The following is an 18,410-nucleotide window of genomic DNA, read 5'->3' as shown; positions in this document are numbered from 1 at the left end:
TTTGCATGGACCACACACACACACTGCTTTCACCATGTGCTTGTACTATAAAGTTGATTGACTAATATACATGTAATTCATTAAGCCATAATTCATGCCCTTTCAGTCGCTAGCTTCCTTTTCAAAGCTGCCAGGATGGAGATGAATTGCTTTCAGTTCTAGTGGTAGTTTATTCATATGCATAACCACCCTCTGGGACTGAACTAAGACAATGATATCTCATTTCACATTCTGCAGAAATGATCTATGCATGTTCAGTCATTACTAAACTGTGCTAGATTTGAACCGGTGACCTGATGGAGAATGAATCTTCAACCAACTAATAATCCACAGAGACATCTAACTTCCTTCATGAGCTTCCTTCTTGACTTGTAGACTGTATATCACACATGTCTTAAAACTTTTTAATGATCCAGTCTTCATCTCCATTAATGTGGAAATGTATTTTAAGAATACTAAACACTTTTGAAAAATATGACTTTTTGCAATAAGCAAATGAGTTTTATTTGTTCAGTTGCTCTACCATTAGTATTATCTATGTCTGCTGTGAATGCCACACTAATGATACCATATGATTTAAAAATATATAATTTATAGAACATGCAGAAAATCAAGCTTTGTGCTATTTCCATAGCAGTTACCAAATTCAGGAATAACATTTCCATCTTTTGAAAATTGCAAGTCATTACATATCATTTAAACATTTTCAGACAGCACATACATACATTTTTCTATTTAACAATGAGAACAGTGACTTTAGATTACAAATTTTGAAAGATGGCTAATTTGCACACCTTTTGAAGTCCATCTTCTTTGAGGCTGATGATATCCAAATCAAAATCTGTCCGCAGTCCACTAGTTTTGTTAAATACGATACGGCCTGTTAATCCATCCCATTGGGCCTGAAGACAGAACACAGAGAGATGGCAATTAGTTGGTATCATAAATCATCGCTCAGTAGAACACTTAATTTTAATTATTTCTTACACTGATTCTTTTTCACTGAGGATCATGATTAATTAATAATCACCTCCATCACTGTTCACGCTACAGTTCCTGTTGGTGATTTCCATAAATCCCATTATATCCTGTGCCCTGATTCACAGGCACATATTTTGTTCTAAACATCTGTTTTAGAAGTCTTTATATGGAAGTTCGGTTAGTTTGCAAACAATAAAGAAATCAGCACGGTCACTGTACCTCATAGAGTGCTTGTAAAATTCAACAGTATTTGAAACTGCTTTGTTATGGTATTGTTGGTAAATGAGAGCCTTTTGCAAATGAGTAAGGATTCAGGAACTACCTAACAGGGTAATAATCAGACACTTAAGCAGCTACTATTAAGGTTATGATCTACTTACCATAGTCTAGGGTTCTATTCTTCTAGCCTCCTTTTACCTAATGCATGAATCTGAGCAAGTAACTTAAAAAGTTAATGCCCTCTGACAGAGTATCGGAACAGTCTGTTTGGTTCTGTATTCTACCCTGGGTAAATAATATAGTCATGCTAAGGTTAAAGATATAGTAATAAATATAAATGTTGTCACCTATTTTTGAGGGAAGCTCAGGTCCAAGCAGGAGTAATGCTGCCCAAGAATTATCTGGCAACTTCTAGGTTTGTCTTCCTCTATTAAATATTTTTCTGCCGTATGCCACATTTCCTTTTTTTTTTGTTTTTGTTTTTTTTTTAATTAACACAGTTAAATCTTTTTAACTTAAGCTCTACTCAAACTGTAAAGATAGACATGATATATTACATTTGATGGTATGGTAATAAGAAAATTGAGGCATTTTTTAACCAGTTTTTATGGGGGGAGATGCGTGTGGAATGCAACTCTTCTGGCAAACATTACATATCATCAATATTTCTGTTGTGACTACATACTGCAATCAGATCCCACACAACAGATTTAATTTTCATTGAAATCTATGACATTTGTTTTCATGACGGAGGAGGTATTGCCAGATCATTTGACAGGAGCCTTCATTTTATATTTGTTCCTGTCCACCAGAATGCTTTGTTAATCTAATCAAATTAACATTGAAAATATGATATAATATTGGGTAGAAAATGTGCAACTATTTAATATCTGAAAGCAGTACAGCCTGCTTCTTTGTGTCACCGTATTAATGCAGTATATTATGTCACTTTACAGTTTGTTATAGAAAAGAGCTAGTGATTATCTGTATACTGAATTTGTATTATTTGTTGTTGCTGTATCACAGTTTCAGAATGTAAACAATTTGTTTTTGTACAAAAAGAAACTGTTAAGTGGAGAAGTTATTTGATTGTAAAATTCACACTGGCATTTTTTAAGCCCTTTAACTATTTATTAACTAACAAACCATAAGGAAAACTGTACATTTTCAGAGAACATTTGGGCGAACTGTCTGATTAAGTCTCTTGCTCAGAAGCACATGGTTTGAAAATGGAAACGACGGAGTATTACAACTGGCTGCTACATCATTCCCATCTCTTTATTTAGTAAATTGACAGATTTAAAACATCTTGGCCATACAGTGTTTGATGCAAAACTGATCACTTTAACAGAGTGCAATGACATTTTTTACCTGTTTATAGCTTTCATAGCAACAGCCATTTGTGGTCAAATAGAAAACATTGCTTGGGAGGAACATTTGATGAAGCCCTTTGAACAGCCATTGTTAGTTCATTTGAAATTACACTGTCCCCGGGATTCATGAACCTTGCGCCAGGCGCACGCATAGCGTAGGCGTTACAATGCCAAATATGGCCGCCGAGCGATTCAGGTACGATCCAATTCCGTGTGCACTACCGGCGTGCGCCAGATCTGCGCAGCCCCCGGCGTAGGTATGCTAAACACCCCATGTGCGGTGTGTCACCATGCAAATAAAGGCATATAGCGATTCACGAAGTGGTGCAGGCGTAGCATAAGCCCACGGCAATGTAAACCAAAAATAATGGTTTACATTTTCCCAAACATAACATCAGAGTAACGGAAGAGTGTCAGACCCAGGTATCACAATGTTACCACATGCCAATGGCGAAATACACAGACAATGGCAAAAGAAAACATGCACAACATGTAAATAACAACTTAAATGGCATGTCCACAGTATCTCACATCAGAACCGCAGGACATGTGTGCAGAAGGTGCAACATGATGAAATAATATAACAATGTTATAAAACAGCATCGTAATAGACATCAGGTCCACAGCATAATACAACATGGTATGCATGTAACGCCACAACCACGGTGCAAGGGTTGCCAAGGACTCGTGGCAGCCTTCGGCGTGGTAACTATGAATTAGTAGTCAATGCCATGCAAATGAGGCAGATAATACTGAATCGCAAATCCCCCGCCGGAGTAAGGCTGTACCAAACGGCGCAGCGGTAATACACCGAGGAGTGGCTCAGAGGGAATACATGACATCTGCAGAGGGGTGTGCCACCGTAGCAGTAAGCACATTGGAGCACAGCAAACTTGGGCTGTACATCGCAAATCAAAGCTGCAGGACCGGGGTGTGGGGTAATAGTTTAGCTGAGAGCACACAATGCACGCAAAAGTGCATGTGTACGAGGATGTCAACGTTCCCGGAACCTAGTCATGTGATGCACGCCCCGCAAACAATATTGGAAACAGGAAGGTGATGTGAAGAATATAAGGAAATGTGGAAGAAGTGTAATTGGAGTACTAATGAGCAATCAACACTAATCAACCCACGAAGGCCAATCGGCGGCAGCTGATAACTCTGCATGCAGAAACCTGCAAAACGGGATAGGGGAGGCATATGAATGCAAAGAAAGTAGGGGAGGTAGAAGACTGCAAAGATAGAAGACCTGACACAGCAGAGCAAAGCAGACAGGCAGCACAATGGTAGTAGCACACAAAACGCATGACATGACATGTCCATGATAGTAGAAATGACAGTGCTCTGCAGGATGCATGCCAGAAAATGGTAGGTGCAACGTGCAGAAATAGTAAGGGAATGTCGAAAGGTAATCCATGGCAGGCAAGAGTAATGCAACACCAAAGGCAACACTGTTGTAGTTCCATCGGTAAAACACGGAAGATAACCCTTAGATACGGCCGTACAAACACACCCTATGACATCATCGGTGTGCACAGCACAATACTATAAAGTGTGAATGCACACAACACACAGCCGTGTATTCCCAAACGCCGCACCATAGGTGTAAACACACGGGGAACTTTTAAAATGTACATGTTGGGTGCTGCCGTAGCTGTGATCCATCAGCATGTGTTAGAGACAGACGGTGATGTGGATGAGGGTGCTGACAACCACCGCAGGCCTCAGAGGAGGAGGAGAGTGTTCAGACCAAGGGTAACCTACCAGGGGCTACATGACCAGGAGATAGTGGAGCATTACAGGGTGGACAGGGACATGTTACAGCAAATAGTGGAGCTGTGCCGGCCATGCCTGAGAACAAGAAACAACAGAGGGGAACCCATCCCAGTGGACACAAAGGTATGTGTAAGCTTGCGAATACTGGCCACAGGTACCTTTCAAAGGCACACTGGAGATATAATGGGCATCTCACAGGCATCAGCATCCAGGGTACTACACCAGTTCCTGGATGCCATGTTACCACATGCCAATGAGCATATATACTTCCCCAGATCTCAGGAGGAGTTGGCTAGCAATATGCGCCACTTCTACCATGTGGCACAATACCCGGAGGTACTGGGTGCGATAGGCTGTACGCACATACAAATCAAGTCACCACCTGGCGAGCAGGGTAGATGCTACATAAACCGCAAAGGATTCCACTCCATCAATTGCCAAGTCGTGTGCAATGCCCAGGGCATTATCATGGATGTGTGTGCTGGCAGCCCTGGAAGTTACCACGACTCCCATATCTGGCATGCCTCACAGCTGTACCAGGTATTTGTCAGGGGGGACATCCCACAAGGCCATCTCGTGGGGGATGCTGGCTATGCACTGGAGCCGTGGATGATGACTCCCATCAGAAATGCACACACACACATGCAAGAATGCCATAATGAGGCACACGCACAAACCAGAATAATCATAGAGTGTGTGTTCGGGATGCTGAAATCACGGTTCCGGTGCTTGGATACATCTGGTGGAGCCTTGCAGTACTCTCCAGGCACATGTGCCCACATATTCATAGTATGTGCCATGCTACATAATATGATCCTGCGGAAGCAGCTGCTGAAGGGACATAATGGTGAAGGGCCACAAAGCCCACCACAATTGCCAAGGCCAGTCCAGGCACAGAGGGTTCCGGACCAGGAACACACTGTGCCAGCCCCAGTAGGCAGACGGAGGTGTACCCAATATGCCTACGCCTTGGCAAAGAGGGAACGTATAGCACATACTCTGACAGCATAGGCCCCATGGACTGACACCTCCCCTCCTGCACACACAGTGAAATGGATGGCACACAAACATGACCACCTGTAAAGTGTAATGTATGGGGGCCTTATGTGTGACTCCAACATAGGCAGCCCCCAAACACTGTAAACCCAACAGCCAGTGGAACATGTGACGCCAACACCTGAACAGTATGTGAGTCCTACAGCATATGGCGTTGCTGTGTGCCTGCCACGGTCACCGCAAGATGTATACATATAAATATATGTGTATATATTTATATGTATATATATATATATATATGTATATATATATATATATATATATATATATATATATATATATATATATATATATAGATAAATATGTACACATATACATATATATAATACAGATAAGACAGGGAATTAGAGGGATATAAGGTGACTGAGAGGTATCCCGCGATATCTGTACATAGTATGCATAGTGCAACGACAATCCGAACATCCGGGAGGTTCAAAATAAGAGGATACCGCCAACCATGGAGCGTGTAACATACCGATATGCATAACCGTGAGGCCGAAAGACCGCCAGAACACAGTACTGTAACAGTACATGCGCATGTAATAGTATGATGATATGAAGGGAGAGGTAGACACCGCCACCGGTGTTGCGGTCCACGTAGGTACTGTGTGCAACCATCCCCGTGAGTGCTGTAGTATGTGTACGTGTGCACTGAGGGTGCCGTGTGCATCGTTGTGTGAGTGTAATGTGTGTGTGTCTGCAACATGTGTATGTTGGTGCCATGTTAGAGGCAGAGCAGAATATTAGGTGTAGGCATACGGTAAACTAGCCTCAGGCATATGTTCACCACTAGTCCCACAGTAGTAGTGACAGCCCCATCCTGGCTAGGTGTGTCCTGACATAGAACAATACAAAGTGAATATGTCCCAGATGGTAGCACAGGAATATTCCCCATAAGAAATGGAAAGGACATATGTAACAGTCATGCCTGCATGTACGACACTGATATGTTACATGCAATATGATACGTTGGCCAAGCCACACAGCAATAGGTATGTATCGTGGAAATATGTATGTGCTACCCCAGTACTGACCATGGCCACGTGTTGGCCCGTAAACACCGGTGTGTGTACTACAAGTGTCACACTATCAATTCCCATCCGAATATGTGGCAACCACTGGCAAACAGGCTATCCTAACAACAGGACCACAATGACTGCAAATATCTGGGACAGACTGGCAAGGGATAGTTGTCACGTACACATAACCGCTGATATACCACAGATGTTACGGAGGTATACATGCATCAAGCTCACCTGCAGGCGATACCGACACCACATGACAACAGCCCAACCTACAATCCCATAACAAAAGACTATTAACTGTTAACCCTCCAAGTAGGGATGGAGCACACAGACAACTATAGTGGTTATGTAGAGATGCAAGGCCCACAAACCGTATCCGTGACGTACAACCACCGATATCCCCCACAGTAGATAATAAAGGAATACAAACCGTAATAGCAGCACAAACATACAGTCAGTCAATGACATCTGCATAACCACAACATATCGCGTGGGAGACACAATTAAAGGCGGATGCATAATTGCATGCGTTGTATAAATGCAAACAATAGCCATGTTACAGTTTGGAATGCAATACTCCATTATCATTCGTCGGCAGGACAGGTACACCCACATGTTGAACCAAATACTACACCTGTCACACACAATCCACGGGTGACTTGAATGCAGAATATACTTGTCCCTATGCATAGCAGATGCAGTTACACATAACTTAAGACAATACAGACCATCTCCACGAAGGTAGGGCAAATAGCCAATGCCCAGGCGGAGAATCCAATTATACACCAGTATCGACGCGTAATTAACGACTGGAGTAGATGCACAGGTGATATGCACGTAATTACTCACGTACAAATAGCTGCTGATATACCACAGAAGTTACGGGGGTATACATGCATCAAGGCCACATGCAGACGATATCGGAACCAATTAACAACAGCCCAACCCACACTCCCATAACAAAATACTATTAACTGTTACCTCTCCAAGTAGGGATGGAGCACACAGACAACTATACTGTCCATGTAGAGATGCAAGGCCTACAACCCGTATCCGTCACGTACAACCACCGATATCCCCCACCGTAGATATTAAAGGAATACAAACCATAATAGCAGCACAAACATACAGTCAGTCAATGACATCTGCATAACCACAACATATCACGTGGGAGACACAATTAAAGGCGGATGCATACTTGCATGCGTTTTATAAAGGAATACAACAGCCATGTTACAGTTCTGAATGCAATACCCCATTATCAGTCGTCGGCAGGACAGGTACACCCACATGTCGAACCAAATACTACACCTGTCACACACAATCCACGGGTGACATGACTTCAAAATATACTTAATTACTCACTGAGCAACAGCAATTGGTGGGATGAATCCACATGTTGCAGGTATCGACGTATATAAGGATGACTCTCAGGATAATCAAACCGTATGCTCATACCGAAACAGCATTGTACTACCGAAAACGAAAGGAAATGGAAAAACGATACACGATACACAGAACGACACACCAACAAGGTATGTAGAACACACGATATGTAAGGTTGTGTAACGCATGATCTCTATTAATAAGCTGTACCGTATTTGAATGGTGGTTGTAATTAATTACACTTGTCCGTAATGCAGAAAGTGGTGAAAGGTAGTTATGTAGTGATATCCTGATGAGCATACCAACGCTTGTAGACACCGTGTGTACAGCAGTGGGACATCATGTACACAGCAGAGACACCACAAGGGATGCCACAGGAGGGCATTAAAGAGAACAATGCCATACCACACGCTGTTGCTGGCAGTGGATGTCCAACAAGGAAGTGCCATAGCAGGGATAGTACATGTATGTATACTGTCACAGCACGCATGTGTATGAGCATATACCGTTGATGTCATATGTAAGGTGTGGCCGACGTGCAAGTATGCCCTGCATTAGGGGATAGTATGTGAAATATGTGTAATGTAAAGTTGTCTAGGTAGATATGACAGATATCATACACAGTATCACAGGCATAACATACATAACACAGGTATTGCCTATTGAATGTACAATAACAGGATACATATGGCCTGTAGGTATGGGACAGAGTAGTAGCATGATAGCTAGTCTAAATGGAAGGGACACCAAGTAACCATGCCCAAAGGACATGTAGTAGCTGCACAGGTGCACAGTGGGCAACAATGCAGTCTGGCAGGTCCACGTGTCAGCACATGGGCAGTGTACACAGTAGTGTCACCTCTCCATGGTAGTGTCCTGTGAACAGCAGAGGCAGGTGTCAACTGCACCACTACACAGTACCGCTGCTGTGGTGGTACCAGGACAACGTGTCACTCAAACAGCAAGGGAGGTATAACATGAACAGTGCTACCGTGTGTCCCTGCAGGATGTACACAGGACCTATGTTCCACAGCATAGTGTGTGTTGTGTTCATGGAAGTAACACAGAAGCCCAGCCCATGCAGTGTGGCGTGTGTGCACATATCCAGGAGCATTCTGTTCACACTGCCCACCGCAGATGGCATGTATGAGGAGTATAGTTATATATATATATATATATATATATATAGTGTACACATATCCAGGAGCATTCCGTTCACACTGCCCACAGCAGATGGCATGTATGAGGAGTATAGTTTTATATATATATATATATATATATATATATATATATATATATATATATATATATATATATATATATATATATATATATATATATATATATATATATATATATATATATATATATTTCTCTGCCTACTGTAGTCTTTATGTAACCTGTCCTTTTTGGACATTCTTCTATTGTAGTCATTTGTTACAAAGATGTTTACATTGTTCTATTGGGCTTTTTCCCTTTGTGTGTGGAGCTTTTCCTCCCCGGGCCTCTGCTGAAAATGGACATCTATCCAGCTAGACTAGCCCGGTCAACAAATGTAAAATAAAAATAAAATAAAAATAAAATAAATATGCATCACTAATGTGGAGGACATGGGCCTTGTCAGAGCAGAAGACACCCCTGAGTATGTGGTATGCAGATGTGTACAGATGTGTTGTCCGTATGTCAGCCGCATATGTAAACTGTCTGAGCCCAGTAAACATCGTGGCATGTCACTGTTGTGCCATGTAAAGCTGTAGCTGTTGTTGAAGGTACACCATAAATGTGTTATTGTACCCTTGTCTGTGTGTAGATGTGTGTAGTTCACAGTTACAATGGCTACCTATGTACCAGCATCGCACACAGTATAGATAGGTGTGGCCTTGCAGAAGGATATCCATGCCACAGTGGAATACGGTAACCACAGGACTGTGTGTGGCATATGTGTGTACTGCAACGATGTACAATGTGATATGTATGTACGGGACCACTATCCATGTCCCACAGGATATGTGTTAAGTGTGTACAACACCTGTCATACCGTCAGCAAGCTGTGAAGTGTATGACTGCCAGTGTACCTATGTGACATGTTGTGCAATGGGTGCAAAGGTACGCAGTAGCGCATGACATGCTCACATGTCCTGCACAGGTGCATAGCTTGACAATACAATACAAATAGGGTGCTGGATAATAGCAACCCACAAGAGGTGATGAGTACGGGTGGCAATGCACTTACACCTTTCCGGATAAGGTGTGCATGTCCATGACACATTAGCACTTGAGATGTTAGCAGTACAACTATACAGGATGGCATGTATATTTGATTACAAATACCCTTGCGTGTTCCACCAGTGGCCTGTTGACAGACAGACATCAACACAATGTGCAGCATTGACATGTGCACAGCACATCATCGCTGGCTACAGTAGAACAGGGTTAATGTGTTGGCATGTGCACAGAACATCAGCGCCAGCTACAGTCGAACACGGTATGTGTTGAACCCCACCGTCATTGTAGCCCATGTCACAGAGACATGTTATGCATCTGTATGTACAGCTGGGAATGGACCTGGCCTAGCAGTATAGCTGTGTCAGTGTTGCGAACAACATACTGAATGGGCTGTGTGTGTGAGGTGTGCGTCATACGTGTATGGTCTGATGGATGATACCAGCATTGCCACCGCTATGTGAACATCCCCGTCCCCATAAATGAATACCTCGGCTGTGCTCAACACCATGGTCACTGTGGAAGGGATGGTGCTGTGCAGTGCACCCGCCGACATGGTGGTGACAGCAGGCACTGGACGTAGACATATGAGGTACCCATGTCAGGTCAGGGTACCATCCATGTGCACGGGATATCACCGTGCGGGCATATACAGCACTCTGTTGAACAATATTACAGCACATAGCACCTGTCAGGGGTAATGTTTATGCATGGGTGTGCGATACCAGCATGCACCATACACACCCCCACCATGCAGCATGCTGCCTACCTTGCAGAAGGACATTGTCCACACCATGATGATGGACATGTGACATGTCCATATACCCATATAAATGACATATGGAATGGACAGCCACCCTCCCAATACTAGTATTCCACAGGCTGGAAACATCCCTGTGCCATTTATGTGATATACCCTGCCATACCATGCAACCCTGTCCATCAAGGCTGCACGTGCCATCACAGTCATACATGGTGCGATGGCCACATGGCACATGCACTATCAACTGACTGGATCAGTAATGTGGCACTGATGCACCTTGTGGTGTCACAATTGCTGTGTGACAGCATGTACAATGTGCGCGCGCACATGCTATCTTTGACCATCCCTGCACATGTCATATGATTAGACATTGTCCCATGTGTATCACATGTGCAATACAGGCGAGCCGTGGCAGGATGTTCAACATGCGTACAGTGCTGAGTAGATGTATATGGCAAAATACATGCATGTACAGGTGTCCATGTGTATGTGTGCAGTGCCACTGCTGACATCCATAACGGCTGCGTCTGTGATGCCATGTGACATATACACAGCATCCAGGTGAACAGTAGAACTGTGGACACATCGGGCCAAGTGCAGATTGGTAAGAACACAGGTGCAGGCAGGTACACATGTCCACAGCAGGTTAACATCTACATGGAGTATGTACAGTGTGATGAGTTGACACAGAGATATGCTATCCACTGCATAATGGTGTGACAGGTGTGACAGCAACACGTCAGCAGTGTCAGTGTCATGATGCGTCTCAGAGATTACTGTGCAGATGTCGTACATGTCATAGCAATGTATGTTCAGTGGTATGCCAGTACATCAGTGTGAATGTGACCTGTCACCATCATTATGTCTTACAGATAATGCCACGTTCACGACTCCCAGCCTTCAGCCGCCAGGAGGATGAAGTAATCATACCATTGCTCCATGACAACTATGACGTGCTATTCAGCAATGTACCACAGCAAGCGCAGCAGCGGGATGACCTGTGGCAGGATATGCACAGGAGGGTGAATGACGTCTGTGGCAACAACCGCACCTACCAGCAGGTACATCGACACTGCATGGACCTCATACGGCATGCAAAACAGTGTGCCACTGCAATTGCCAGAGAACAAGGTGGAACAGGTGGTGGGCCACCAACCCAGCCCCCACTCACACAAACAGAGGAGCTCCTGGCCAGTCTGGGGACACCCAGGGAACAGCATGCTGAAACACTAGCTGCCATCGTGGAGGTGGGTATCTCCCAACCAATGAGCCTGGAGTTGCCTGGTAAGTCAGTCTTGCATATGAGTATGATATCCACTGTAGTTGCAGGTGTCACTGTACATCATGTAAAGTAACAACACATGCCAGGTATATGGGCACACAAGCCGCATACTACAGTATGCTACGTTGTGTATACAGACGTGTGCATACCATATGCTATCACACAGGTACATGATGTCACATGCACAGTGCGAACTGTGGCTGTCATACAGTCATGGCTAATGTTTATACTGTTGTGTCGCCCCTATACAGGTACCTCTGGCGTGTCGCACAGACAGGGGTCCATCGCAGGTGAGACTGTTGTCAGTATCAGGAATGTTACAGTGTAGAGTTATTTGCCATGTGGCCAGGTATAACATGCACACCTGGGTTTAGTTCCAGTCACGTTATACAGGTTGCACCACCAGACACACACATGCCACCCGTGTGCAGTAGATACAACCGTTATTATACACCGGCATGAAACCACAGTACCTGTCAATGTGATATGTGCGGTCAGCTATGCATACCACGGTGAAGGTGTTCTACAATGGATGCATATGTAGTATGCATTGGAACAACATTTGTGGTACGCACACAGCACCACACAGTGAGCAGTGATCTGGGCAGCACACACGTGTCACCAATGTGACATATGCCCCTACATTGTGTGCACACATTGTGACACGCCACCAGACATGTCCCAAGCTGGTGGTGTTCTGTCTGCAATATTGTCACACCATCACATGACCTACACCCGACATAACAAACATCCACACTGTTGTCTGCATAGCCCTGTGTAGTATGACACCTCTGACATGTATGGGTGTATGTCACATGGGACACCACAGACATGTGTACAAGATGCCCATCACACACAATTGTCCAAGTCCCATTCACACATGGCCATGGGTGATAGCCACAGGCATGTTGCCACACAGTACGCCTGATGTGGATAGACCCCGTTGCACATTGTCCACACATAGTGCAAGCATAGCCGTAGTGGACCACCTGTACATTTGATGTGTTACACCGGACAACCGGAATGCCTGTCTGCAGCCATGGGAGGCGTCACCGATGTCTACCATATACGTGCTGTGGAACAGCATGACTGTGTTGCAGTCATGACATTGCAATGTGTCCATGTTATGCATTGCACAGCAACATACATGCGTCATGTTGCCATGCAGTGGCACAGTGCCAGTACTCCACACTGTATAGCTATGTACATGGCCCACACTAACCACACCTGCACATACATATGTGCTGAACATGCATTCTATCTGTAGGCTGTACACACAACACTGCACTGTGAAGCCCATTATGATGCGGTGCATGTGGCGGGACACCATTGTGTCACACATGTATACATGTCACTGCACATGTCAGCGGATTACATGCCAAGGTAACGTCAGCCATGTGTACTGTTAACCTGTTTGTGGCCACATGGTGTATCACTGTGATGCATGCAAACTACCATGATTGTGTGAACTGCATGCCTACTGATATGACACCTGCTTGATGTAGTGTGCACCCCAGGGTGGTATACATACTAACACTATTAATGTCTGAGCTGCATTCCCTGTGCTGTAGTGCAGGAATGCGGCATGCCATCTGTAATATCACATGCATGGTGTGTCTGTGTGTGTGTGTCTGTCTTTGTGTCTGTCTGTGTGTGTGTCTGTGGGTGTGTGTCTGTCTGTGTGTGTCTGTGGGTGTGTGTGTGTCTGTGGGTGTGTGTCTGTCTGTGTGTGTGTCTGTGGGTGTGTGTCTGTGTGTGTGTCTGTGTGTGTGTATGTGTCTGTGTGTGTGTGTGTCAGTGTGTAATATACCTTACAGTATGTCTTTGCATTCACAGGTGGTGTAGGTGCGTTACCCTCCTGCGGTCCATCTGATGTTAGTGTCCCCACGGATACTAGCGGTGATGACCATATGCATGAGATACAGGCAGGGTTGTCAGGGGCAGAATCTGCGCCATTGGTTACCATCCCACCTATGTCCCCCTCATCCCCGCATACGGTTCTGATGCCAACACATACCACATCACCGTTGCCCATAGAGGAATGACAGTCAGTGTCTGTTGGCATTGAACAGGAATGTGTGGTGGCTACAGAAGGTGTGGCTACACACCATGTTGCCAGTGTAATGACTGGTGATGTGCCACACAGGCATGTGGCTGGTGCTGCTCGTAGGAGGACCTCTGGCAGACATGCACCTGCAGTACAGGGCGCAGCAGCTGGTACAGCAGCTGGTATCACCAGACGCATGTTCCAGACTGTAATGGCGGCACAGGCATGTGCAGAATGGCAGAATCAAGAAGGGCAGAGGCTGCAGAGGGCTGCAATCCATACCCTAAATGACAACATCCAGTCATTGGCGAATGCTCAACAGCAGATTGCTAATGTACTGGATAGGCGATTAGGTGAAATGGTTGGAATCCTCGACCGAGGCATGGCAATCAACGAGTGTGAGCTCTCTGTGCTGGAACACCTGGTAGGGGTGAGGCGTAGGACACGTGGTCGTAGGCCAGCAACACCACCTAGTGGAGGTCGACGTGTGCGTGCCACCTCTCATGCCCACTCCCATAGTGCTGGTAGCAGTAGCAGTGCAGCTGGTGCTGCACTGTCCACACCAGGACACAGCAGGCCACATGGACGTGGCCCTGGCCGGTCCCATCGTGGACATGGTTCCAGCGGACATGTGTCATCAGACAGTAGCCACTCTATACCTCCACCTGGTAGTGCCCGTGCAACCCCAGGAAGGCACAGGTCATGTGGCCATGGACGGACACAGTGAGCTGTACAACCTGCACTGTACAGTCTGGGGCTGTCAATTATACCCCGTGTAGGCATCACATATGGCTGAACTGTGTACACACATACCCACACACAGCAGACACAACTGTAGGGCTCCACCACATCCACATGCATTCTGCACAGACATGCCCAGTAAACTCACCGGCCCTTACACACACACATGATGTTATCCATTGGTGCAGCCTATGCCCCTGGCTAACATATCACCCTGTGCATATGATGAAGCCTCTGCCGCATCCCTGTCATCCACACCATCGGTGCAGGGTTATGCAAATATATTCTGATGCACAGGGTGGACAGGATAGTGAGAGGTGTATGTGATACCTGTGTATGCATAGTATAGGATGTGTATGTTTCAGTGGTTGTGTATGAAAACTGACAGATGCGTATGTGACGTGGGTTGTGTATCGACAACATGCAGCAGACATACCATGTTGTGCAGGTGCAGCATGCATTGTGATGTGTTCACGGTATGTGTGACGGTTACATGTGTAGCACCATGTTGGTTCTGATAGCCTGAATCCCTCCTATGGTGTACTTGCATGTGCCTACAGGGAGCACTGTTCTCGGTCCCCCATGTGTAGCTGTGGACTACCCACAGGCACATCTGGCAATAGCAGAATACTACATGTACCCGCAACCTGTCTGGACACCTACATGACACACAAGTCCGCACATATACTGCACCTGACGCATGTGGTCAGTGCCACAGGCTACAGCAGACAGAGACGTCACATACATAGCAGGACACACTACAGGTATGGTGACATGGTGCAGGTGTCATACACAGCGTGCTGGCCACTGACTGCACGCTGTGTCACCAGTCAGCTGTGGGGCATGCTGTGCAGCAGTAGGACCCTGTAACAGTACAGGAATATGGTCGCAATCGCAGGGTGTACACCACTATGACGCACACCCCATATTGTGCAGATGGGGACACCTGCCTGTGTGGTCAGCACCCTCACAATACTATGCACCCACATGCCATGTCACCGGGGACGGACTTGCACAGGTGGCCAGTATGGCTCACACCTATGGCATCGACAGGGTTGTGCAATGCAGCACCAGTACGGGATGGTCACCCTGTGTGGTTAGTGTCCGTTCACAACAGTATATTTGCATACACCCTCAGACCAAGCAGCAGACATACAAACATGTCGACACATGCACATTGTGGTGACCACACATGTATACACGGAGAGACAACGTGTTGCATGTACTGCACCATCCAAATCCATGCACCCCACACTGAGGTATGTACAGATCTCTACTATGGTGTACAGGGATGTGTAGCACGTGGGACATATTCCCCCTGATATGTGGCATACATGGGCACACATTCATGCACACATGTCAGTGCTGGGAATACTACACCCGCCATATGATACGTGTGCAGGCATGCAGCGGTATGTAGTGCATTATGTGTACCAACACTGTATCTGGCAGATGTGCCGATATATGCACTTGGTAGGTGGTAGGTGTTACAGTTGCCATGTGACATACAGGCGATGACACCTGACTGCTGGGTGTGCATTATGTCAGCACTGTCATGTAACAGCGACATAGCATACTGTATGCACATGGCAGGGTAGGATGGTGTGTGACACACCTGTGAGCCACCACCTGCACACATGCATGTAGACAGGTGTTTAAACACATGATGTACATGCATACCTCCATACGTGCTGTTTCTATGCCACCATATAATGGCCCCTATGATGGGTACGCATGTGGTAGGGTGTTGCAACTATGTTATGGACTTCGGCCACTGCTCATGCTTGGCTGCTCTGTGCACAGTACACATGTCACATGTGTCTCCTGTTGCCATGTGTGTATGCATTGCTACATTTTGACATGTGTGTTGACATACATGGAACATGGACTGTGGTATGGTATCACAGCTGTCACTGGCAAACAATACAAGGGTATGTGTCCCAGTCAACAACGCTACACCCTGTAGTGGGAGCATTCCACAGACATGGGTCCACCTTCTATTCGTGTGTGTAGCACCGTGTACGCCAGTGTTATGCATGTGGTACATCACAGGCTTTGTATGTGTCATGTGTGCAGTCCATGCACACATCCAGACAGTCACATGTATGACATATCCGGACGTTGGTTCACTCTGGTACAGCAGCAGTCGTGTGTCACAGCTGTGTCAGGGCCGTGGTATGTGTGGAGCCGACCTGTCCATGTATACAGATATGGGTGGACTACATCACACATGTTGGATCATTGTTAGTACATGTGCACTCTGCCCAACTGGTGTACACTGATATACAGACCTGTGGACATATGTCACATGCTGTTGTTGGACCGTGAGGCTTACTGCTGCACTGATGACATGGTGCTGGCATGGCAGCTACAGTGTTCACTGCAGTGTGTACATGTTTGACCTGTACCCATGATGCCTGTGATGTCATCTGTGTGTGTACGAGTAGCTGCATGTGTGACCACCCTGTGCGTGTGGACAGGTTTACCTTACTGTGACCTGCGGTGTGTACACTCCGTCTGCATGCTGGATGGCGCATAGAAAATGCTAAGTGTGTGAGCATGCCCAGTAAGCAGTTGTGTAGATGGACACACAATACAGTGCACACTGCGCCCTTCTGTGCGTATACCCCGTGTGCATGTATGTTTCCCCTTTGCAACCGCTAAGTGTGTGAGCATGCCCGGTTTGCTGTTGTGTAGGTGGACACACAGTACGTTCCACACTCTGCCCTTTCATGAGTACACTCCATGTGTATGCATGTTTGCACTTTGCAAATGCATGCTTGCACTTTGCAAATGCTAAGTGTGTGAGCATGCCCAGTAAGCAGTTGCGTAGATGGACACACAGTACAGTGCACACTGCGCCCTTCTGTGCGTATACCCCGTGTGCATGTATGTTTCCCCTTTGCAACTGCTAAGTGTGTGAGCATGCCCGGTTTGCTGTTGTGTAGGTGGAAACACAATACATTCCACACTCTGCCCTTTCATGATTACACTCCATGTGTATGCATGTTTGCACTTTGCAAATGCATGTTTGCACTTTGCAAATGCTAAGTGTGTGAGCATGCCCAGTAAGCAGTTGCGTAGATGGACACACAGTACAGTGCACACTGTGCCCTTCTGTGCGTATACCCCGTGTGCATGTATGTTTCCCCTTTGCAACCGCTAAGTGTGTGAGCATGCCCGGTTTGCTGTTGTGTAGGTGGACACACAGTACGTTCCACACTCTGCCCTTTCATGATTACACTCCATGTGTATGCATGTTTGCACTTTGCAAATGCATGTTTGCACTTTGCAAATGCTAAGTGTGTGAGCATGCCCAGTAAGCAGTTGCATAGATGGACACACAGTACAGTGCACACTGCACCCTTCTGTGCGTATACCCCGTGTGCATGTATGTTTCCCCTTTGCAACCACTAAGTGTGTGAGCATGCCCGGTTTGCTGTTGTGTAGGTGGACACACAGTATGTTCCACACTCTGCCCTTTCATGATTACACTCCATGTGTATGCATGTTTGCACTTTGCAAGTGCTAAGTGTGT

The 18,410-nt window shown here is 45.8% G+C and overlaps 1 protein-coding gene across 1 annotated transcript in view; it reads right to left on the bottom strand.

The window, feature by feature from the left end:
• The window catches only part of GRIK3 (glutamate ionotropic receptor kainate type subunit 3), a 2,817,598-nt gene that overhangs the window by 1,633,489 nt on the left and 1,165,699 nt on the right, over positions 1-18,410 (bottom strand). Inside the window, exon 8 of the mRNA XM_044083835.1 lies at positions 795-902. Within this exon, the coding sequence (XP_043939770.1) occupies positions 795-902 (108 nt within the window). The remainder of the gene's footprint in view (positions 1-794; positions 903-18,410) is intronic.

The sequence above is a fragment of the Protopterus annectens genome, chromosome 1.part1, assembly GCF_019279795.1.
Source record: "Protopterus annectens isolate FY-2018-M chromosome 1.part1, PAN1.0, whole genome shotgun sequence".
Taxonomy (NCBI): domain Eukaryota; kingdom Metazoa; phylum Chordata; order Ceratodontiformes; family Protopteridae; genus Protopterus; species Protopterus annectens.
The sequence above is the reverse complement of the archived record's forward strand: the minus strand, read 5'-3'. Positions and strand labels throughout refer to the sequence as shown.